This window comes from Condylura cristata, unplaced genomic scaffold (assembly GCF_000260355.1).
Source record: "Condylura cristata isolate star-nosed mole 26May11 unplaced genomic scaffold, ConCri1.0 scaffold00022, whole genome shotgun sequence".
Classification (NCBI taxonomy): domain Eukaryota; kingdom Metazoa; phylum Chordata; class Mammalia; order Eulipotyphla; family Talpidae; genus Condylura; species Condylura cristata.
This window is the reverse complement of record NW_004567123.1, coordinates 4,614,842-4,639,016: the sequence shown is the minus strand read 5'-3', so window position 1 is coordinate 4,639,016 and position 24,175 is coordinate 4,614,842. Positions and strand designations below refer to the sequence as shown.

General features: G+C 37.8%; 1 protein-coding gene across 1 annotated transcript in view; it reads left to right on the top strand.

Moving 5' to 3' along the window:
• The window catches only part of CFAP61 (cilia and flagella associated protein 61), a 267,799-nt gene that overhangs the window by 56,267 nt on the left and 187,357 nt on the right, over positions 1-24,175 (top strand). The window contains exons 9-11 of the mRNA XM_004687139.2: positions 9,906-9,988; positions 14,908-14,979; positions 20,186-20,361. Of these exons, the coding sequence (XP_004687196.1) occupies positions 9,906-9,988; positions 14,908-14,979; positions 20,186-20,361 (331 nt within the window). The remainder of the gene's footprint in view (positions 1-9,905; positions 9,989-14,907; positions 14,980-20,185; positions 20,362-24,175) is intronic.

The window sequence follows — 24,175 nt, the reverse complement described above, 5'->3', positions numbered from 1 at the left end:
CAATAGAGAGAAGAGAAAGAATATAGTTACTGTTGGGGTACAATTTAGTAAGGTTAAAAACTAAGCTCGCACTCCTGACCAGCAGGAGGTTTGGGAGGCTGAATAGATAGGGGAATGGATAAGGCTGCTGTGGGAACAAGGTAATGAAACTGACCACTGTGACCGGAAACACCAGTCCAGCTCAAGGAATGCAGAAGAAGAGGCTAGAGCATGTGTCTATGTCAAAGACCAGTGCTAGAGGCCACTTATCCCAGTAGATAATTGGTGTAAACTGGCATCCCAATTTAGAAAGCCCACTAAAACAGATTTTAAAAGAGAACCTCAAATCCTCTTTAGTGCTCAGATTTCTATTATCTTACCCACTGCTGTTGTTTCAATAAATCCATCTGTTCTGTTCTTCACTCTGTCTCTGATAAAAATTTTTTCACCCCTCATCCTCTGTCCTCGCTCTGATGTTCTGTTCTCTGCAGCACAGCAGTTACCAAATCAAGCACCCAAAGTTACCCATTCTCTTATGGGCAAATGCCTAGCCAAACAGGGCTGGCCCAAAGCAGGGCAGCTGAAGCCCAAAAGCTTGACACAGGTCTAAGGTATCTTCTGGTAGGTTTCCATAGGAAAGGGGCAGAAGAGTCCAGGTAAGTCTGGGCCAAAAGGAGCAAACTCAAAATCAAAATAATGGTTGCCGTTGCTGGCCTCACCATGGGTATTTCACCCTTTTCTCTTGCAAGTGTCTCCTTCCATGTCTCCTAAGTCCCTGGTGCAAGTCCAAGAGCTAGAGCAAGCATAACTTCTCTTCATATCCCTCTGCTCTCATAGTTAAGGACATGATGATAATGCCATCTGGAATTACAGAAATACAACATACACATAATGTAGATACATGCATACAGAAAGGAAGAGCGGATAGGGGAGGCGGGAGGACAAGGAGAGGGTCGAGAGGAGAAGGCGGGGAAGGAAGGGGAGACGGGAGGTACAAGTAGTGTCTTTTAGCTTTCATTCTAAACTTTAGTCATGAGCCATGCAAAGCTACCGTAATACAAAATGCACTAGTTTCTGTAAGTGTTGGCTCTTATCTTTGCTCCATATATTATAGTGTTATCGGAATTGTATTTCCAGTACATAGAATAAGCTAAGGTTACCTGAGGACTGAGAGTGTTTAACAATATGTGTATGTGTGTGTTTGAAGGGACTTTCAAGATTTTTTTTTTTGTTCCAGTGTAGAGACTGTTAAATCCATTTTGGGCAAGGGACTGAGGATGCATCTAGTTGCTGAGTCGTTCTGAATTTCATGTGAATGAAGTTTTCTGGTATCTTGGATCTTGTATCTTGGAGGTGGATTCTTAAGTCACCAATTACTAGGTTTTCTTCTTTTAAATGTGTTTAAACTATAAATATTCTTTAAGCTTGGATTTAGCTGCAACCTATCAGTTTGGTTTTGTATTGTATACATTATCATTTAAAATTATATTTTATTCATTCTTTGGCGACTAGTTATTTAAAAGTATATTTGCTCACAAACACATTGGGATATCCATTGTCTTTTATTTTGATAAGAATATAACTTGAGAATTATCTTTTTAAATTTTTAAGTGTATTATATAGTTAGTTTAACTACATGGACCATGTTGTTATTGCATGTTTCTAGAACTTATTCACCTTACTTAACCAAAGCTACATTTGCTAAATAACAACTCCCTATCTCCCCTCCCCCAGGCCTGGTAGCCACCTTGCTACTCTCTACTTCTATGCATTTGACTATTTTAGGTACTTCATATAAGTGAACTAATGCAGGATTTAGCCTTCTGTAGCTAGATTATTTCACTGAGCATGTGTGACACATTGCAGGATTTCCTTCAGTGTTTAAGGTGGAATAATATGAATATACCACATTTTCTGTGTCTCTTAAGAATATTCAGTTCTTTAGTAATGTTTTAGATTACCATATTGAAATAAGAGAACCTACTCTGTGTTGATATAAGGTCAATTTTGGTAAACGTTGCTTGAGTCTATGAAAAGAATATATATCCAGTAGTTGTTAGGTGCTAGGTTCTAGATGAGTCAATCACATTTGTTAATATTGTCAAATATTTTATCCTTATTTATCCACTGCATATTTAATCAGTTTATGAGAAGTGTGTTGAAAACCTTCTGCTTTGATTATAACAGCAGTGATTTCTATTCATAGCCTGTCATCTTTTTCATTACATATTTTGAACCTATTTTGTTATAAAAAATTTTAAGCCATTATATTTTCCATGACACTGAAAAAGTATCATGAAGTTTTCTTTATCTCTAGTGACCCCTTTAACCCCATAATGTCAACTTTTTTCATTTTAATATGAAAAATCAACTTTCTTTGACTCATGTTTTGTATCGCATCTTTTGTCATTGTTACACCTTTACAATTTTAGATGTTTCCTGTAAATGACTTAGTTGTTTTTATTAATCTAGTCTTAAGACTTAATCTAGTGTGAATACTATTGTCTTTTAATTGCAGTATTTAGTGTTTTTACATGTAATGTTCTAGTGGACTTATAGCTACCAGCTTACCTCATAGATAATCTCTGTTTCTATATTTTAGTCCTTATATTATTTATTTAGGTCTTTTTCTTTCTTAACCTTAAAAGTGTCAGTTTAATTACTATTTTCTTGTTTTTTTCTTTTTTAATCTTAAAAGTGTCAATTTAATTACTATTTTCAAAATCAGCATTATATTTGGTTTAGCCTCTATTAAATTTTGTGACTACATTAATATTCCATTATTACAGTAATGGTGCTAGCAAACAGCTACAAAACCACTGTGGCATGTCATAATAAGCATCTATGACTCACGCTAGGCATGATCTTGGTTGGCTCTTTGCTTATATCTTCATGTGAGTTATTAGTTATCTGGTCTAGGCTGTTCTTAGTTCTGCCCCCTATGCCTTTTATCCTCAGCCTCTAGCATGTGCCCCTGGTGACAGCATGACTACAGGAGACCTGTTAGGAAAACACAAGGTCTCGTGAGGTCTAGACTTTTAATGAACACATTTCACTTGTCCAAATCAGATCACTTGAGCCCAGAATCAGAGTGAGGGCACAATACATAGCAAAGGATCTAAATACAGGAAGGGTAAAGATTCATCACAAAATTTATTATCACTCTTAAGCTATTTACTGGGCTGTTCAGCATATGCTGAGAACACAAACTTTAGGAATCCAGCCTAGGATTTGCGAGCTGTAATGTTGTCCAAAGACAAGATAAATATTCAGGACAAAGCAATTTACAATAAGAAAATTATTTTGAAGAGTAGAAAATTGTGTGACCACCACAGAAATATATCTAAGTTATCTTGGGAGCATTAGCATAGACTTCATAGAAAAGAAGCTTTGAATCCAAACTTCAAAATCAAATTGCTTTCTAGGTAAATAAGTAGAAAGATTTTCCTGGTATAGTGGAAACAAAATGTGCAAAGTAGGAGGAATAAGAGACCTTAGTTTATTAGGGGAAAGGACTGAGGCATCAAATGAGAGAGTGACCAAAAATGAGGCAAGACAGGAGATTGAAAAGAGGCAATCAAGGCCTTCATGCTTGGAAGAGAGTTCAGATTCTATTCTGTTGCAACACACATGATGAGGAACCATTCTAATATTTGATTAGAAAGGGTGACATAGTCAGCTTCCAGTTTAGAGGAAGACTTTTGAAAGACAATGACAGTGTTCAGGAAAGTGATAAAGAGAGACTGAACCAGAACAATAACCATAGAAGGATCTGGGAGACATTTTGGAGAAAAAGTAGAACTTGGTATTTTACTGCATATGGGGAAGGAGGACTGTAGAAAGGAGATGTAAATATCAAGACTTAGGACTTAAGAAAATGGATGGTGGACATATTTTGTGGAATAGGACATTTTAATAAATGGAATAGGTTATTTTAATAAATGAATTATTTGATGGAGAAGTTATGATTTCTCATTGGACAGTTTGGATTTGACCTTCACTTAGTATATACAAACTAAACTATGACCTGTCAAAAGATACCCACATTCTAATCTTTAGAACTAATAAATGTGACCTTATTTTTAGAAAAAGTATTTGCAAAGTGTGAACAATAGTTTTGATACGAGGAGATTATCCTAGATTATCTGAGGGGTCCTAAAACCTCTTGCAGATCTTTTAATGAGATAGAGATAAAAAGAGACCACACACACACACTCACACACACACACACACACACAGAAGGGCAATGTGACCAGGGAGGCAGAGATTGGAAGTGATGGGGTCACAAATTTGGGAATGACAGTAACCACCAGAAACTGGAAGAGGCAGAAAAAGAGCTCTGGAGCCCCTTTAGGGAATGTGACTCTTGTAACATCTTAATTTCTGCCCAGGAATACTTATTTTGGTCTTGAGGACTCCAGAATTGTAATAGAATCCATTCCAGTTGTGTTAAGATACCACAAGGTGACTTGTTTACAGTGGTCACTTGATACAGTTACAAGAGGACTAGATAGCATGAGGCAAAAGAAAAAAAACATGTTAAGAAATAGGACTTAACTCTCCAGCAAAATTCCTTGAAAGTGTTGTCTGTGCTAATTGTGTCCATTCTTTTATGTTCTCAAATCTACTTCTTATCATTTAAGTCTTAGTTTACATACCAAAAATGACTTCAGTGATCACTCAATCAGTAGTTCCCAAGATCTTATTTTCTACATATTGTCTCTCATAACTTGTTCATTTACTAACTTGCTTTGAAAATTAGCTATGTTGATCGCTGAATTCCCAACATCAAGAATGTTATTGCTATGAGGGAAGCCATCCAGTATTTTTCTTTTTCTTAGCAGGAGTTTAAGGGATCAGAAAAAAGAGCAATTGTAATAAAATAAAAACAAAAAAACATTGAACAACTATAAACTGGAGACATTTTAAAAAAATAATACAATAGTTTATTTTTACATCATATAGTGCATTTTTCCATCTCAGTTGTAATCCCTGTGGACGTCCCACCACCAAATCACCCGTGTGCCATCACCACTGTCTAGTGCACTTCTCTCCCTCCATTGTTTTTTGATCCCATTCCTCACTCCACCCCATAAAACCAGAGATATTTTATGGGAGTGGAGAGGGGAATAGAATAAAAACTGGAGTGGGAAGAGCACACAAGACTATGGTATTGGCACATGGGTGAATTGGTAGTGGGAAGCCCATTGGGATTACAACAGAGATGGAAAAATGCACAAAATGAAGAATGATGTAAAAAATAAATTAATTATAATACATTTTAAAAAATTGAAAAAGAGGGCCCTCCCTTGTGGCGCAGAGGGTTAAAGCACTGCACTGAGAAACTAAAGCCACCTCTGCAAGAGTTCCATCCCCGCCTGCGCCGGAGGTGATCACATGGCGCGGCAGACCTCTCCTGACCCGCCCGCTGCTCCCCTCAGCAGTGTACTTCGTCGATCTGCCTGTTCTGCTTCCCGCTCTGTCCCTGGTGAATCCTCTCACCCTCTGCATCTCTGGCCTGTACCCCAGTTCTGTACGAATAAATAAATAAATCTTTTAAAAAAAATTGAAAAAGATTAAAAAAAAGAATGCTATTGTCTAATAGATGGTAGGTGGGAAATATAAAATTTGAAATGAATAAGTGAATGAATTATCCATATTATTGAAACACTAAACAAAATAACTATAATATCTTGGAGGTAAAAAATTTACTTGTATAGTTAGATTTTCTTAAATCTTAATTACATGAAAATCCTTTAGAATTTGAATAATGCAGTTAAGGCTGAGTTCCTTTTGGTCACGTTACAATTCTGATTTTTCATCTCCTTTCCAGAAATATCCATTGATCTAACTTTAGAATGTATCCTTCCAGACCTTTTTTTTATACTTTTATATGAGTGTTTTTTATATATATAAATGGTTTTGTACAGGTACTTGATACTTTAAAATTTGCTTTTTCACTCAACTTCTTGAAAACTAATGTTGATATGCTTAGGTCTAGGATACGTCTTTTACCTTCTGGTTAGTATTCTACTGTATGTGCCGCATTTATCCTCAGAAAGGCATCCAGCTTGTTTCCATTATTTTGTTATTACGAAGAGTTCTGCAGTAAACATCCTTGTGCATGTGTCCTTAGTGCCTTTGCAAGTATTTCAACAAGTTATATTCCCCACATTGTTCTTGCTTGACTATACTGGTTACCATCCTCCAGAACTTTCCTAGCTCTCCAGTACTCATTACTATGGGCGTGCAAAAGAGAGCACTTTTTTGTTCTCTGAATAGTAGAGATTGACACTTTTTCTATGCTTTTGGTCTTTTAAATTTCCAGTTCATTAATTTCTTTTGTCTTTTGGGTTATTTTTCTTTGCATAGAATTATTAGTGTAGTATGTTTTCTCCATGTATCTACTTTTTTTTTAAGTAAAAAAAAAAAAACAACAACAAAACTTCCCTGTTGGCCAACGGGTTAAGTCTCAGTATAGTCATCACTAAGGCCTGAGTTCTGAGTTCGATCCCCAGCCAGGGAGCTAACCCACATATGATACAGCAGAACTGTCCTGTCTTACCCACTGCTCCCCTCAGCAATGTTATTTCAATAGATCTGGTTGTTCTACTCCCCATTCTGTCTCTGGTGAATCCTCTCACCCACCACACCTTTAACCTGTACCTCAGTTCTTCTAGATATAAATAAATAAATGTCTTTTTTTTTTTTAAAAAAAACTTTTTAGGATACTTTTGGTAGACAGAAGTTTTAGATTTTTTTTTTAAAGATTTATTTATTTATGCACACAGAACTGGGGTACAGGCCAGAGATGCAGGGGCGGTGAAAGGATTCACCAGAGACAGAGCTGGGAGCAGAACAGGCAGATCAATGAAGCACACTGCTGAGGGGAGCAGCAGGCAGGTCAGGAGAGGTCTGCCGCGCCATGTGGATCTCCTCCGGGGCAGGTGGGGATCAAACTCATGCAGAAGTGGCTTTAGTTTCTCAGTGCTGTGCTTTAACCCACTGTGCCACCAGGAAGGGCCCAGAAGTTTTAGATTTTTTATGTGGTCAAAGATATCAGTATTTTTCTTTAATGACATATACCTTACAGTCCTTCAGGAATGATTTTTCCACCCCTAAGATGATAGAGCTATTTTCATCATTTTCTTCTAGTAATGTCAAAGTACTTAAAAAAGCTTTGGATTGTTTATTGATCTGCAAATTATTTTTTTGTATGACATGAAACAGAAGTTCAAATTAATTTTCCCCCCTGTTATTAGCAATATCTGTTTATTTTATATTTTATTCTTTTCCCACTAATTTGAAATTTACTTTTGACGTAAATCAACCCATTGTACCTGTCTGGCTCATTTCTGGATTCCTTTCTGTTGCATTCCTGTTCTGATAATCCACTGTTTAATTGGTATGACTTTATAAAGTATGTTAATTTTCACTAGGAGACTTGACTCTCTGTTCTTATTTCTTAAATATTTTGACCAACTATTTCTTTATATATATTCCTTTAGAATCAGTTACTTACATAATAAATGTGTTGTTAGGATTTTTGATTGATATTTTAAATAAGTATAAAAAACACTGGATTGTATACTTATTCTTTATAACTTGAAAGTATATTATTTTGCTTTCCTTATTTATTATTACCATTTGATAAAGATCAGGATAGAGCCAGGTCTTGTGGGAACTAAAGTCTGTACAATTTGGGTGTCCTCTTTAGAAAAGAACATGTAAAGTTATGTATACACTGACAGGTGTTGTGCCTTGAGAGAGACCTGGACAAAGGACCCCAATATCCAGCTTTATTAGATAAACCCACTTCTGATAAGCAGTATTACAGAGAAAGTCTTAGCAAATTGTGCTTTCACTCCCACTAGAATAAACCACTAGTTCATGAACTCTAAGCTACTTAGGTAGCATAAGCAATGAAATAACAATTAAATCTGCAGCCTCAGTCATGTTTTTAGTTGTGTGTTATATAATACCACTGCCTTAACTTTCCTCTGCAATAGCACCTCACATTTGAGGATCTCAGGGCACATTAGGAACATTAACTAATTAAACTTCACAAAACCCCAGAGACACCGGAAAGAGAGCTATAGCATCACCTTGCCCAGTGCTGAAATGCAGCCACCTCCAGGGACAAACACAGCAGCTGCTTAATAACAATGTGCAACACCCCAGGACAGTTTAGTCAAGACAATTAGTCATCCTCCTTGGTAATTGTCTCATGAACATTAGACTACAGACAGTTAAGTCACCAGGATTATTAGTTCATTGTAAATCTTCTCCATTCTTCAAGATTTCTGAGCTTTTTTTTTTAGTAATTTTATCCTAATTTAAAAAGAGATACATGTATAGTAAAGTTCTTATTTCCTTTTAGTCTAATTTTTATAGTCCTTCAAATTAAAAACTTAAAAATAGAAAAAACAATGTTTTTCAAAACTGAAATACAACTTAAGAAGAGGGAGTTATTCTTATTTCCTCTTTTCTCCACAAGATCAGCCTGTTGTGCTGGGATGCAATTCTTTGTCATTGAACTTTGAACATTTTGAACTTTCCTACGTATGCCCTTTACATCACCTTGGTGTATCTAACTTTTCCTTAGAATTTCATTCACCTGAGAAAGGCTGGAGGGATTTAAGATTGAGAGGGAGCTGCAGGTTGCCCCAGCTGGTGCTTAAAAGAACACAGTGGGCGAGGACACAGAGGTCTAGTCTTTCTCCATAGCCTCTTCTGAACTCAGACGACAGTGTTGATAGGATTGCCTTTGGGGCTTCCAGTAGACTCAAGTCCCTTCTCCATCTGTGATGACATATCCAGGAAGGGGCAGCCACTGGGCAGAGCATCTGAGGACTGTTCTGTGCTCAGACCCATATACTGTAGGTAGAGAGCAGGGCAGGAATCCCGACAGAACAAGTATAGGATGGCCAGAAAGGATCTGGTAGAGGCAGGGAGAGAGGGGTGGGAAAAGTCTGGAAGAGAAAAGACAGGAAGGGACAAAGAAAAAAGAAGAGAAGAAAGCAGAAGGAAAAGAAAGAGAAGGAGGATGAGAAAAAGAACTTATGTAACAATGTGGGAAAACAATTTTCTATCTTAATTTTTAATGAAAGCAGGACACACAAACAGTTATCAAAGCAAGAATCCTTAGTTTTAAGAAAAAAAAATCACATATTTGCATGCTTTTCAAACAAAGAGAAAGCAGCTTTTGTTTTTGACATTGAGATTTGACATGGGCACAGCTAATTGTGGTCTTTTCTATCTAATGTCTTAAAATCTTCACAAAGCCTCCCATCCAGAGACTTGATAATTGGTTGTTTGTACATGTCCAAGAGGCTACTATGAAAGAATCACACAGCTCAATAACTGGCAAAGGTGGTGCCCCTTGAGGGCCAAGCCCTGGCAGCATTTTTCTCCACAGCTCCCATAGGGCCAGGTATCATTTTATTTGCATTGTGTAGAGGAGGGCACAGAGAGTTCAGAATTGAGGTGGGCTGCAAAGACCCTGCTCCTCTCCTGTGGTACCGTCCTCGGTAACATAATTCTTTAGCTGCACTGTAGTTTAAAAACATGTTGCCGGGCCCTCCCTGGTGGTGCAGTGGGTTAAAGCACAGCACTAAGAAGCTAAAGCCACTTCCGCATGAGTTTGATCCCCGCCTGCCCCGGAGGAGATCCACATGGCGTTGCAGACCTCTCCTGACCAGCTCGCTGCTCCCCTCAGCAGTGTACTAACTCCATCTGCCTGTTCTGCTCCCCACTCTGTCCCTGGTGAATCCTCTCACCCTCCGCATCTCTGGCCTGTATCCCAGTTCTGTATGCACAAAAAATGAATCTTTAAAAAAAATGTTGCCATGTTATCTCTGATTTTCTATGGCTCTGCAGATATTTAACATCTGTTTTCTGTTCTTATGCCACTCCTTTTTGTAAAGATACTGAACTCAGGAGTAACAGCCAGGATTCCCAGGAAACAGTGGAGAAGTCTGTCTCTCCAAAAGCTGTGACAAGCACTCAGGTAACCGAGATCACCAGCCAGGTCTGGAGTTCCCAAATGAACTAGGGGCTATTTGAGAAGTCAGGGTCAGGGGTGTTTTCTGGTACTGGGTCATTATTGGAAAGTTCTAACATCTGATATGGAAAAGGCCCTATAATACTACTATTAGGAAGAGAGGGGCCAGAAGAACACAGGACTCAGTATTTTTAACAGATTAGAACATCACAGCTATAGTTAAGAATACAGGGCAGAGTAGAATTTTGTCCGTTCTTTATTTTACTTCTTACCCATCCATTGATTAGAGACAGAGTGGGGAGCAGAACAGGCAGATTGACTGCAATACACTGCTGAGGGGAGCAGCGGTTGAGACAGTAGAGGTCTGCTGTGCCATATGGATCAGCACTCTGGATGGGGATCAAACTCATGTTATCATGGCTGGCAATAGTTTGATAGCACTGAGACTTTAACACCTTAAACTAGGGAGGCCTAGTTTCTTGTACTATACCTGAAGTATAATGTGACTACCAGAATTGCAAGATGGATACTGTGAACTCTAAAAACAACCCACTAAGTTTGCAAATCAAATTCATAGTTACACCTGCCTGCACTGACAGTTTGCAGGAGAAATAAGTGGAATAATAAAAACATGCAATTAATCCAAAAGGAATGACAAAAAGAAAATAAAAAACATATGGAACAAATATGAGACAAATAACCAGATGACAGGCTTAAACCTGACTATATCAATAATTGCATTAAATGCAATGCTCTTAATATCCCAACTAAAGGACATATAAATCAAATATACATTGAATAAAAACAGTAAGACTCAGTGATATGGGTTACAGAATGCACTTTAATGTAAAGATACAATAGGTCAAATTAAAAGAATTGAAAAAAAAATACCTTTCCAATACCACTAAAAAAAAAAGAAGCTGTAGTTGCCATATTAATTTTAGACAAAATGGATTTCAGAATAATAATACTTAACAAGGTTAAGAGGAATGACCATTATGCATTCAATATCAGAACTATGCCCCAAAAACTTATAGAACTGCAAAGGCAACTATATTTGGAAATTTTTATATTTTCTTCTTAATAATTGTCATACCAAGAAAACAGAAGATCCCTAAATATATAGAGAATTTTCAGAACACTACTGACCAATTTGACTTAAGTGGCACTTGAAAACTCTCTACCCAACATTATCAGAATACACAATTTCAAATACACAGGAAACATTTGCCAAAGTAAATCATATTTTAGTCTTAATATATTTTAAGGGATTCAATTCATTTAATCACTTCTTTCACAAAAAGACACTACAAGAACATAAAACTACAGATCAATAGCTCCAGAAAAATCAATGTTAAAATTTTAATAATGATTATAGTAAATTGAATCAATATATAAAAAAGATTATACATCATTGCTGCATAGAGTTTATATTGGGAATTCAAGGTTGGTTTAACATAAGAAAATCAATCAAGATAATTCACCAATTTAACATGCTAAAAAAGAAAATTGATAGATTTATACTATAAATGTAGGAAACATTTGAAAGCTCTGCATTTCCTCCTCATAAAAACTCTCAGAAAACTAGGAATAAAAAACTTCTTTAATGTGATAGATACTATTTTTGAAAAACTTATAGCTAATATCACCACTGCTTTCCTACCAATGTCAGAAACAAGACAAAAATGTCAGATCTCACCATTTCTACTCAAAATTATACTGTAGGTTTAAGTGCAAAAAGACAAGAAAAAGAAAAGTCACCTGTATTAGAAAGAAATAAAACTGTGTTTTATTAGCAGATACATCTACAAAATATACAGAAGTTGATGAAGTAATAAGTAATTTAGGCAGTTGCTAAAGATAACAAAAATGTGCCAAAGTCAATTTTTTTTTATATAACAGTGAACCAGTCAACCATAGTGATCAGAAGTTAAAATAAATACTATGTATATATTATGTAACATACTTGGAAATAAGACAAAGATGTTTAAAGATCTGTACAGTGAAAACTATAAAACATTTCTGAGAGAAATGAAATAAGCTCTAAATAAATGGGAAGCTATCTCTTGTTTATGGTTTTGAAGGCTCAATATTGTCAATGGCATTTCTTCCCAAATTGATTAATGCAATCCCTGCTAAAATTTCAGGAGGAATTTTTACAGAAGTTGCAATATTGATTCTAAAATTCATATGGAAATGGAAAGGACCTAAAACAGGAAAGAAAAAAAAACAAAAACAAACTTTGAAATAGAACAAAATTATGGAAGTAGTTCTATTGAGTTCAAGACTTATAAACTTCTTGCAATTAAGACAATGTAATAGTGCCAATCCTCAAGCTCATCCAAATAATGGAAGAGGAGAGAACACTTTGAAACTCATTTTATGAGACCTGCATCACTGATACATGCAGCAGATGAGGATGACACAAGAAAATTACTGACCATTTTCTGTGATGAACATATATGCAAAAAAATAACAAAGTGTTAGCATTTTGAATTCAGCAACACAATCAAAGAAGCATAGACCATGATCAAATGGGATATATTCCAGAGATGGAAGGATGGGTCAACATCCACAAATCAATCAAGTGCTGTATACCACTTTAACAAAATGTAGGATAAAAACCACATGATCATTTCAATAGATGCAGAAAAAGCATTGGACAAAATTCAACATACATTTATGATAAAGATCCCAACAGTGGATACAGAGGTAATGTGCCTGAACATAGTAAAGCTTGCATGTGACAACCCTACAGCTGACATCATAAATCATAATCATGGTAAAAAGTTTAAAACATTTTCTCTAAGGGCAGTAACGAGGCAAGGATGTCCTATTTCATAACTTTTATTCAATGTCATATTGGGAGTTGGCAGAGTGAATAGGCAAGAAAGAGAAAGAAAAATGAAAAGGAAAAGTAAAATCCTCATTGCTTACAAATGATATATTTTATATATAGAAAATTCTAGATTCCACTAAAAGCTGTAACAAATTTAGCAAAATTAATATAAAAATTGGTTACATTTCTGTCTGGTGAATCCTCTCATTGCCCCTGCACCTCTGGCCTGTACCCAGTTCTGTATGCATAAATAAATAAGTCTTTTTAAAAAAAAGTGGTAAGCTCTTTAACATTGGTCTTGGCAGTGACTTTTTGTTTTTGACTCAAAAGCAAAGGCAACAAAGGCAGAAATAAATAAGTGGGGCTACATCAAATTAAAAAGCTTCTTCACAGTAAAGAAACCATTGCCTAATGAAAAAGCAACCTAATCAATATCATAAAATATTTGCAATCCTATATTATAATCCTATGTTGTATATCTAATAATGTGTTTAAATCCAGAATATATAAAGAACTCATACAACTAAATAGCAGCATATGCACATACATACAGCAAAAAACACACACTCCAATTAAAGAATGGGCAGATCTGAATATATTTTTTTTCCAAAAAGATACAGCAAACATGAGATTTGGCTCATTATTACTAATCATCACAATGAGATATACCTCACACCTATTCGTATCATCAACAAGATAAAGAATAGAAAGTAGAAAAAAGGAACTGTTGTACACAGCTGGTGGGATTTTAAATGGTACAGCTGTTATAGAAAACAGAGTGGCAGTACCTCAAAAAACTGAAAGTAGGTTTATCATATGATCTAGCAATACAACTTCTGGGTTGTTATGCAATGAAAACACTATCTCCAAAAGAAAGAAATCTGTACCCCCATGTTCACTGAAGCAATATAGGAGAACACCTAAGCATCCATTAATGGATGAATGGATAATGAAAGATAAAGTGAAGTGTTACTCAGTTGTAAAAAAGATGAAACCTTGCCTTTGTGACTATGTCATACAGAGGAAGGGGGAAAAAAAGTCATTTGATCTCACTTACATGTAAAATTCACAAAACAAAGACCAGGCACTTTAGAGAGAGAGTTTAGGTTGATGGTTCCTGGAAATAGGAGTGGTGGGGTGGTGGTGGGGGGGTTGTTTGGGGCAGAGTGAAGTGTATAAAGGGAGTTAAAAAGTACACACAATTATAAATTAAATCAGAGGGATGGAATGTGAGGCATGGTGACTATAGTTAGTATACTGTATTACATATTTGAAAGTTGCTAAAAAGTAAATCTTAACTTCTCACTACAAAAAAAATTTCAACCATGTTGATGATTTTTGGGGGTGATCATTTCACAATATATACGTGAGTAGAAAATCATATTGTACACCAGAAACTAATGCAATCTTTCATGTGTGTGTATGTATATACTCCTAATACTCTTAAATACTTCAATACCTAAAAAGACACTGAAGTAATGATGCCAAGGTCAACAAATAGATTAATGAAGCAGAATAGAAGATCCAGAAATAGACTCAATGTGTGTGCTTCAGTGACTCAAAACAGATCAGTGCTTGCCTATGCAAGGTCTGGAAGGGTGGGGCACTTAGAAACACAAAGCTTTTGGGAATGATGTACAGTTTTGTTATTTTATTGTGGTGCTATCTTATAGCTTCATACAAAACTTTTGAAAAGGGGCACTTTAAATATATGCAGTTAATTATCTGTCAAATATTCCTCAATAAATTTATTAAAACACAAAAACAAACCTAGCTCACCGTCTGTGTTTATACAGAAGAGTAAGAATAATGAAGTCATAATTAACTTCTGCAGAGAATTAGGAGATGCCAGCCCTTGCTGAGCTTCTATTTGTCTCGTTATCCATTGATCCTTTTGTAATCCTCCTAACAACCTTATGAGATGCTGTTCTTATCCCTTTCATAGATGAGGAAACAGGCTCATAACTTTTCCAATGTTATAAGTGTGCAGCCTGGATCTTAACCCAGATTGTTCACGCCAAGGTTTCAGGCTCTTTGTCACTGTTGATATTGATTAATCCTCATATCTTGCCATTTTCATTTGCAGGGGGAAATTACAGAAGCTGCATTTGAGGAACTTGTATCACCTGATCAAGTTGGAAATACTGGTGAAATGGAGGTAAGGCTCACACAGGACCCTTGCATATGCTGCCTGGTAGGCCTCTGTGAGGTTCACTGCTCTTCTCCTGCATCAGATACCTGTTCCTCCTCCAGCTCTCCCTGCTTTTCTTTACTTGTCCATATGTGCCACCTTCTCAAGGACCCATTCCACAAAGTCTTTCCTGATTAACTTACTCTACTTGGATTAGCCCTTTTTTATATATCCCTCACACAGCTTAGACCTAAAAATTAAGATGTACTACATCAATTATTTGCAGTAGTTTCAGTCAACAGATTTTCCCTCTGTTGTTTCCCAAAGATAACAATATTTGAGAGAGAAAATATTTGGGGATAGTTTCCCCAATAATGTCATATAAACATATATTTGCTCATAGAGATCTATACATGTTTTATATATATTACTCATATGCTTGTTTGGTTCTACTAATTTCTCCCTCCATTTAAAGTTTCATGCTGGGGACTCTTTTGGTGGTCTTGGGATTACTCAGTACCTCAGCACTATGGTCTGAGTTCGATCCCTGGCCAGGGAGCTGACCCATATATGGTGCAGCAGACCTCTCCTGTTTCACCTGCTACTCCCCTCAGTGGTGTATTTCAACCTGCCTGCTCTGCTCCCCACTCTGATACTGGTGGATCCTCTCATCATCCTGTTCCTCTAGCCTATACCCCAGCTCTTCTATGCAATAAATAAATAAATAAAGGAGTGGTTGTTAGCACCTTCTGCCAGTTGCTATTCCTGGAGCATTGTCCCATCCGTGGTTGGTTTCCCATTCATCCTGCCCACACCTCCACTTATGGTCCTTTGTTGAACCTGGCTTGTCCATTACAAAAGAGTGTGATACCTGTGGATTCAGGTGAGGAACGATGTGGCTCTGTGAACCCTGCTTGGAATTTTGAACTTTTCCTAAGGAGTAGTGCAAGGTTTTGAGGTTTCGAAGTGGGAGATTGACACAATCAGACATCCACATTTCTTAGTGACGAGCACACCTGTAAAGTCTAGACAGCCCTTGAGAGAGAGTATGGGAATGGGTGTTAAGTCATCTCCAGGAAAGAGGTCCTGAGACAATCCTCTGACCACTAATTCTAGATATCAGCCTTCAGAGACAGGACCAGATCACCTCTTTTCAGATTCTGACCAATTAGGAAGTCTACACAGAAACCAGCTAGGGATAAAATCCCGCTTTATTCTGACTAAAGCTAAACTGGAGAACAATGATTGGACTTATAATATAAAGGGATGTCCTGTTTCCGCCTCCTGAATTACAGATCTGGCTATCCACAGACTTCATTCACCCTTGGGGCAGCCTCTGCCCTCTGTGTTCAGTCTCTGGAGAAGAGGAGAACGCATGCGGCCTGGCAGCAGGTTGTGCTTGTGCTGCCAGGAGAGCACAGTAAATGGGCTCAGAGCTTAGTTTTGAATCTCACTTTCGAATATGCTGTGGGGCCCCTCTCCCCAACCCTTCCAGCACTGCTCCTTCCTTAGCATCCCGAGGAGTCATTCTTCAAATGCTTAGACTTTCCTTGATGCTGTAGCAGCAGACAAGTCAGAGTGTTTGGGGAACAGCCCTCAGCTAATGACTAAGGGCTGTTGGAGTGGTACCTCAGCTCCTTGACCTCTTGTGTGGGGCAACTCTAAGGAGCACTCTCCACAGTGCCCAGCAGATGTCAGCAATATTGGGTCCACAGCAGTAATTTACACAATAAACTGCATTGGAGTCCTTCCTTTCCTTTCCTCACTTCCCCAGGCTCCTTACAGAATTTCCTGGCATCACTGCCCAAATAAACTTGACTCAGAGTTCACTTCTGAGGCACTCCATAATGGGACACTTACTCCTTGGCCCCAGCAAGGAGAGAATAAAGCATGCAACAGACAGTAGCAGTTTTCCAGCCAATATTTCAAAGAGAGTAGCCTTTTTAGACCCAAACAAGGGACAGTATGGGCCCCACTGCATTGGAGGTACTGGAACCCCAGAGGGCATCTGAGTCAACAAGGTGGATTGATCTCCATGTTTATCTCCTCTCCCTTCTGGAAAAACCCACTGAAATGACAGTGAAGGAATAAGAAGGGCACAAATCCACAAAGACAACAAAACTGGGAGAGGAGATATTGGAAGATAAGCACTTGAAAATGTTTAGCATCCAGAAAATCGATGGAAGAGTTTACACTGGCTTAGCACAGCTGAAAAAGGTAAAAGCCAGGCACTGTTGAGGGGAAAAGTGAAAGCGTGTGACTTCTCCACATACACCTACAAAAGACTAGGACTGGAGCCTCTGCAGAAGGTGGGACGAGGACCTGCCTGAAATGAGGGGTTTCTTTGTCTAATATGGAATGTGGAGGATGCTAGATTCTTGTCTACCACACTCAAGAGAATTGATCAGGTGACTTTTCATTGGAGAAGTTAAATGGAAGCAACTCCAAATTTATAGTCAGCCTGCACTCTTTGAAGCTGTGTAATGGAGAAAGCGAATAAGAAATAAATGGAATTCTCATCTTCAAATGGAGGAACCCTGCGCCATCTGCTCCAAGTGCTAGAAGCCAGGTGTTTGCGTTACTTTGCTATCACTGCTGTCACAAATTACCACACACTTTGTGGCTTAAAACAATGCAAGTTTATTATCTTACAGTTATGGAGATCAGAAATCCAAAGCAGGCCTTACTGTGCTAACAACCCAAGTATTCTTTCTGGACTTTCTATAGGAGAATCCATTCCCTTGTCTTGGTCAACTTCTAAAGCCACTTGTGGTCCTTAGCATGTGCCTCGTCTCCCACCTTCAAAGCCTGTTTGTAAGACAGGTATGAATGTAATGGTTCCATTTGATAGCAGCATAGCATTTCTCATTTCTCTCTGAACCTCCTATTTCTCTTCTTAGAGCCCTTTTGATTTCATTGGGCCACTCAGAAAATCCAGTGTAATTTCATCTGAAAATCTTTATAACCTCTTGTCATCTGAAAGGTCCCTTTTCCCTTTAAGGCATTATATCCACAGGTTCTGAGAATTGGTCCATACATATGTTTAGGGAAGACACTGTTAGGTCCTTGTGTAGGAGATTAGAAAACTCATTGCCCCGAAATCTAACAGGCCTGAAGTAAAGGCCTGCAGATAATGTCACTATAACTGGCCACCCAATAAGATGTCAGGTCTTTGTCCCATCACCTAATGAAGCGACCCCTTTTTCAGTAATTGTTGAGTGTTACCTCCCAAGCACTGGTGATTTTAGGGTGTAGAAATGTACCCCAGTGATGAATGGACATAGACCATGAGCCAAGAAGACCATTAAAGAGATCTGGAACCCAGGAAACAAGGGATGCTAAACAAAAAAATAGGAGATACTGTGGGCAGAGCAAGGCTAGATCAAGATGAGAAACATAATGAAAGTCAGAGGTTATCTCAAATGCCTGGTTCTTTGGGAAATAATACTGACAAAGAGCATGGAGGAAATATTGGAAACAAAGTGAATCAAAACAAAGTACACAAATGAAAGCATAGTCATATTATACTTCTTTGCTTAGTAACAGTGATAATTATATTCACAATAGTGTAAACTCATAACTGATTTAATTCAGAATTGTACTAAAACTACATTGAGAGGATAGGATGTGGGAAAGAAGGCAGTGTAAGATGGCTAATTCTACCCACCATATTATTTATTAAGATTTATTTATTTGTGCATACAGAACTGGGGGACAAGCCAGAGGTGCAGGGGCAGTGAGAGGATTCACCAGAGCCAGAGTGGGGAGTAGAACAGGCAGATTGAGGCAGATTGAGAGAAGCAGCAGGTGACACAGGAGAAGTCTGCTGCACCATGTGGGCCACCTTGCTGGCTGGCGATCGAACTTGCACTGAAGCTACTGCTGCTGCCTTCACAGTGCTGTGCTTTAACCCATTGCGCCACCAGGGAGGGTCCTTTTTTTTTTTTTTTATTTATGTGTACAAGAACTGGTGGGATGTAGGCCAGAGGTACAAAGGGCAGGAGGATTCACCAGAGATAGAGTGGGGAGCAGAGCAGGCAGATTGACTGAAATACGCTGCTGAGGGGAGCAGCACGTGAGACAGAGAGGTCTGCTGTACCATGTGGGCCAGCTCCCTTCCTGGGAGCTTGAATTGGGGATTGAACTTATGCCACAGAAGCTGGCAGTAGCTTGATAACACTGAGACTCTAACACCTGCGCCACAAGAGAGCCCCTCTACTGCACCATGTTAATACCCAATTCAGAATTTCCAAAACTGATGAAAGAAGAGAATAGCAGCTTAAGCTGCTATTTCTCTATTCAGAAACAGAGAGCTAAAATCAAAAGAAATGGGAAAGTTCAAAGTGCTAGCCAGAAGGAAAGAGGAACTTGGGGAAAAAGAGGAATTCTGAGTTCTTTGTCACTATGGCCAATGTTTAATCTTTACTATTACATATGTAATTTGATGTAAAGGAACTCCAAGAATTTCTGAGAATGAATTATTTTCCTCCTAAGTGCCTCCAAAATAAGACTGAAGATTCAGTGCTAACTTTCTGAGTGACTGCAGGCCTTTAGTGGCCCCCAGTGCCACCTCATCACCTGAGTAGTCCTAAGATCAAAAAATTGTGCAAAATCGGCCCTCCCTGGTGGCGCAGCGGGTTAAAGCACAGCACTGAGAATCTAAAGCCGCTTCCGGATGAGTTCGATTCCCGCCTGCCCCGGAGGTGACCACATGGTGTGGCAGACCTCTCCTGACCCGCCCGCTGCTCCCCTCAGCAGTGTACTTCGTCAATCTGCCTGTTCTGTTCCCCACTCTGTCTCTGGTGAAGCCTCTCGCCGCCCCTGAGCCTCTGGCCTGTACCCCAGTTCTGTATGCACAAATAAATAAATCTTTAAAAAAAAAATTGTGCAAAATCATGACAAAAAATTTTTTTGGAGAATGAGGTATTTTGATACTTGTGTGCTGATCTTTATTCAGCGATGCAGTTATAATATAGATTCTCTCTCAAAAGTCAACTGATACCACTCATTTTCTGATGTTTGTATGAGGACTTATTTCAATCCTTTTATTGGCTGACTGTCATACTAAGAACATCTTCTTAAAAGTTGGCCTGGATTAGATGATTAATTTCAGATAAGAAAGCCTCACCTAACCTAGGAACAGTATAATATGAAGAAGACATAGCCACTAGCCTATCAAATTGCAAAAAATGAATAAGATTCCCATTTAGTTCTTCCTATCTCCTTATTCTAGGTTGTAGAAAAACTCAGTCATGTTTCATCTGTGGATGATGCAGGCCATATCAAGAGCATAAGCTTGGCATCCATCTTGCTGCCTAAGGAGACCAGCTACTTCCGCCCCATCTATAAGGGAGATGCCACTGCTTTTTGTATTCAGCTATTTTGTATTGATGAGAGACATGAAGCAAGGCAAGTATTGATGGCCAGTTTTCTATTATGGTCAGACATTCTTATGATCGTGCTTAATCGGGTAGAGCCAGCTATATGCATACATGGCCACCTAGCCTACTCTTCTTGAAAAGTTTGTCAAAATCCCAGATTTCTCGACCCCATTCCCAGAAATAACAGTCCATAAACTTTGGATCTGTCCCACAGAACCAGGGTCTTGCTCTTATTTAACACTTGGGGATCTTGAAAGTTATCAGTTTCATATTCCTCATTCTCTAAAATTTATAGTTTGAGACTTTGGATTTAGGTTGCTTCTTGTTTGGAATTATTGGTTGCTAGTAACCAAAAATGTAACCCAAATGGAATAATTGATCCATATAATTAAGGATAAGTTCGTCCACCAAGATGCTGGGTTTCCCTCTTCTATTCCCTCTTCCATCTTACACTTAGCAAAAAGTGCAGCAGAACCAAGCCAGTAACTCCGAAAAGACAAAAGAACAACTATTGTGTACACCAGCAACAATGGGCTTTCAGAAAAGAACAGGAAAAATTATCCTGTGTTTGAGTATACCATGTCACTAGAACCATTAGAGGGAGGGGAGGAGCAGCTGCCATATTGAGGCCCTCCCTACCTATGTTTGTTGACTCAGGGCTCATACCCACATCAGGGAATTGACGACCTAACACTATAATAGACAAGTGAGTGAACAGAGTTGGCACCCAATACAAGTTTGCACTCTTGGGGAATTATAAAACAGGAGTGCAGAGTGATGATTACTGGCTAGAGCCTAAGGCTTCCACTAAAGGATAGCTGGAGCAAGAATTGACAGAACCAGAGTCCGGTTGAGTCACCTTTATATCCTCATGGAAGAGGCTATTATTTACAGCCTGAGGATGTGATATTCTCCTAAACGCTTCCTATCTCATCACCCAGGGCCAAAAAAATGAGGCAATCACTAACCAGAATCATAAAACAGGAGCAAGCACCCCAGGATAAAATTCTTTACTGGGGAAGCAAAGAAAATAATTCACAGCTTGTGAACCTGTCTCAACTTCAGTGTGTTCCCTGTACTGTATCTAGTGCTCAGATAGCCTGGAGGTTGATGCTGGCATAGGACCATATAAGACATTTAGGCCAAGGAATTGGCCTAAAGTAGGGGATCACTGTGGCTCCCCACCACATAACTCTGGTACCTACAACATAGTAGAAAGATGGTATCCTTGAAGGTCACTAGAGATAACCCTTTGGTGCCCTACTGACCAGTTCCTTTCTACTCCGTACTGGCACCAGTTCTCTGGCTAACTGAACTGGTACAAAGGTAACACTTTGAAAGTTTATACCTGCTACAACCTATATATGAAAAGGAAGCTATGGAAGAATATATCACAAATGCAAGAGCAAAAAAAAAACAAAACAAAACAAAACGCAAATCCTGAGATAAATTCAATCCAGAAGAACTGAGGAATATGCCTGCAGAAGCAGTTAAGGTAAGTTAAGGTAACAGTTATAACAGTGGTGCTGCTAAAAAAAAAAAAAAAAAAAGCTGCAAAACAGGAGCAGAATAAAGACTGAGAAAATATGAGATTGTCACAATTAGAACTAGGGGTTCTAAAAAAATACTATAACCAAATTTAAATATACAACGGTATCTCAACAGCAGACATATATAATAGGAGATAATTAGTGAGCTTAAAAGCACAATGTTGAAGAATTCACAAGTAGAATAAAGAGGGGAAAAAATAACAAATGAAACAGTGGAAGAGCCCTTTGAGTTAATCTGAAGAGAAATCACTTCTATATAAAGGGGTCTAAGAAGGAAAAGAGAAAATAAAAGACAAAAAAATTATTTAAGGACATAATTGCTGAGAACCATTTCAATCTGGGACAGACATCTTCATCTAAAGACCCAAAGAGTTCCAAACAAAATAATACCAGACAGACACTCCAGTATACATTATAATAAATAAAACTGTTGAAATCCAATGTCAAGAACAGAATATTAAAAAAATCAAGAGAAAAGGGTAGCCTTAAACGGAATACCAGTTAGACTGTCAGCAATCTTTTTATAGGGAAGAAGGGAATGGCAGGAGATATTTAAAGTACTCAAATAAAGAAATTAACAGACAACTATAAACCAGAGATACTCTGTAGGAGAAGGGGAGGGAGAGGGATCAAACAGTGGAGGGAAGAGCACAAGGGACTATGGTAATGATGCATGGGTGAGTTGGTGGTAGGAATTTTATGGGGACAACACCTGAGATGAGAAAGCATACATTCTACAAAAATGAACAATGATGTAAAAATATATATGAATAAATAAATAAATAAGAGAAAAGTGCTATGAAACAATTACAATAGTGTAGGTTATATAAAATAGTCACTGGGAACTGCCTTCAAGACATCTTATAAAAAAATTTCAGCTTGCAAAGTTTAAAAAAGATTTCTGACCTAGAGTCTTACCCTGCAAGATTAACATTCAAGACAGAAGAAAAAGGTGACGAGCATTATTGAAAAGAAAAGCTAAATGAATTTATCAATACCAAGACACACATAAGGACTTAATAAAAAGGTTATTATAAAGAAATAGAACAACAGTTATAGAGTTGATAGACACCAAAATGATTTAATGTGGAGATGGAGGTGAGTAATAATGTCACCAGTCAGAACAAATTTGAGACTACACAGTAAAGTGAGTGATAGTTAAAAAGATTCATAAGAAATAGATATTACATTATCATAAAGACCCTAATCCAACAAGCTATAGCATTCATAAATATGCATGGACTAGATGATGGAACACCAAGATACATAAGACAGTTACTAACTGAACTGAAGAGAGATATTAAAAACAACACAGGGCCCTCCCTGGTGGTGCAACTGGTAAAGACACCGCACAGCAAGCTAGCCATAGCTGTTTCAGTGTGAGTTCGATCCTTGGCCCTGGAGTGATCCACATGGCATTACAGACCCTCTCCTGACCCTTCCTCCCCTCAGCAGTGTACTTCGTCGATCTGCCTGTTTTGTTCCTCACTCTGTTTCTGGTGAATCCTCTTACCACCCCTGCACCTCTGGTTTGTACCCTATTTCTGTTTATAAATAAATAAATACATAAATAAATACATAAATAAATACATCTAAAAAAAACAATAATACTAGAGGATTTTAATACTCACAACTATGGACAGATCAAATAATATATAGCCAGAGAAATAATAAATAACCTTAAATGACGAGTTAGATCAAATAGACTAATCAGATATAATCAGGACAATATGTATAACAGAACAATCCACCCTAAAACTAAAGTATCTATATTTTTTTCAAGAACACATAGAATTTTTTCAAGAATAGACCATATATTGGGTCACATGCCAATTGTTAATCTACAAAGGTTGAAATTATACAAAGTGATACCTTAAAGCTAGAAACTAGATTAAAATTCAGACAAAACTAAATACATAGATATTAAATAATATGCTGCTTATTAGCTGTTAGAAATAAAAGGAATTGAAACATTAAAAATACATAAAGACTAACGGAACTGATGGTTTTCTGCAAAAGTGGTCTTAAGATGGATAATATTTGTAATACAGCCCCACATTTAGAAGCAAGGCAATAAACTATGTAATCCTATACAAAAAACACCTGTAAAGGAGGAACAAACAATACCCAGGTTGGTGGAAGGGAGGAAAATAATACAAATAAGCACAGAAATAGATGAAGTAGAGATGAAAAAGACTCTATAGAAGATCAATAAAACAAAGAATTGGGTCTTGGAGAAGACAAGCAAAATAGAGAAACCTGTAGCTAGGCTAACAAAGAAGAGAGAACATA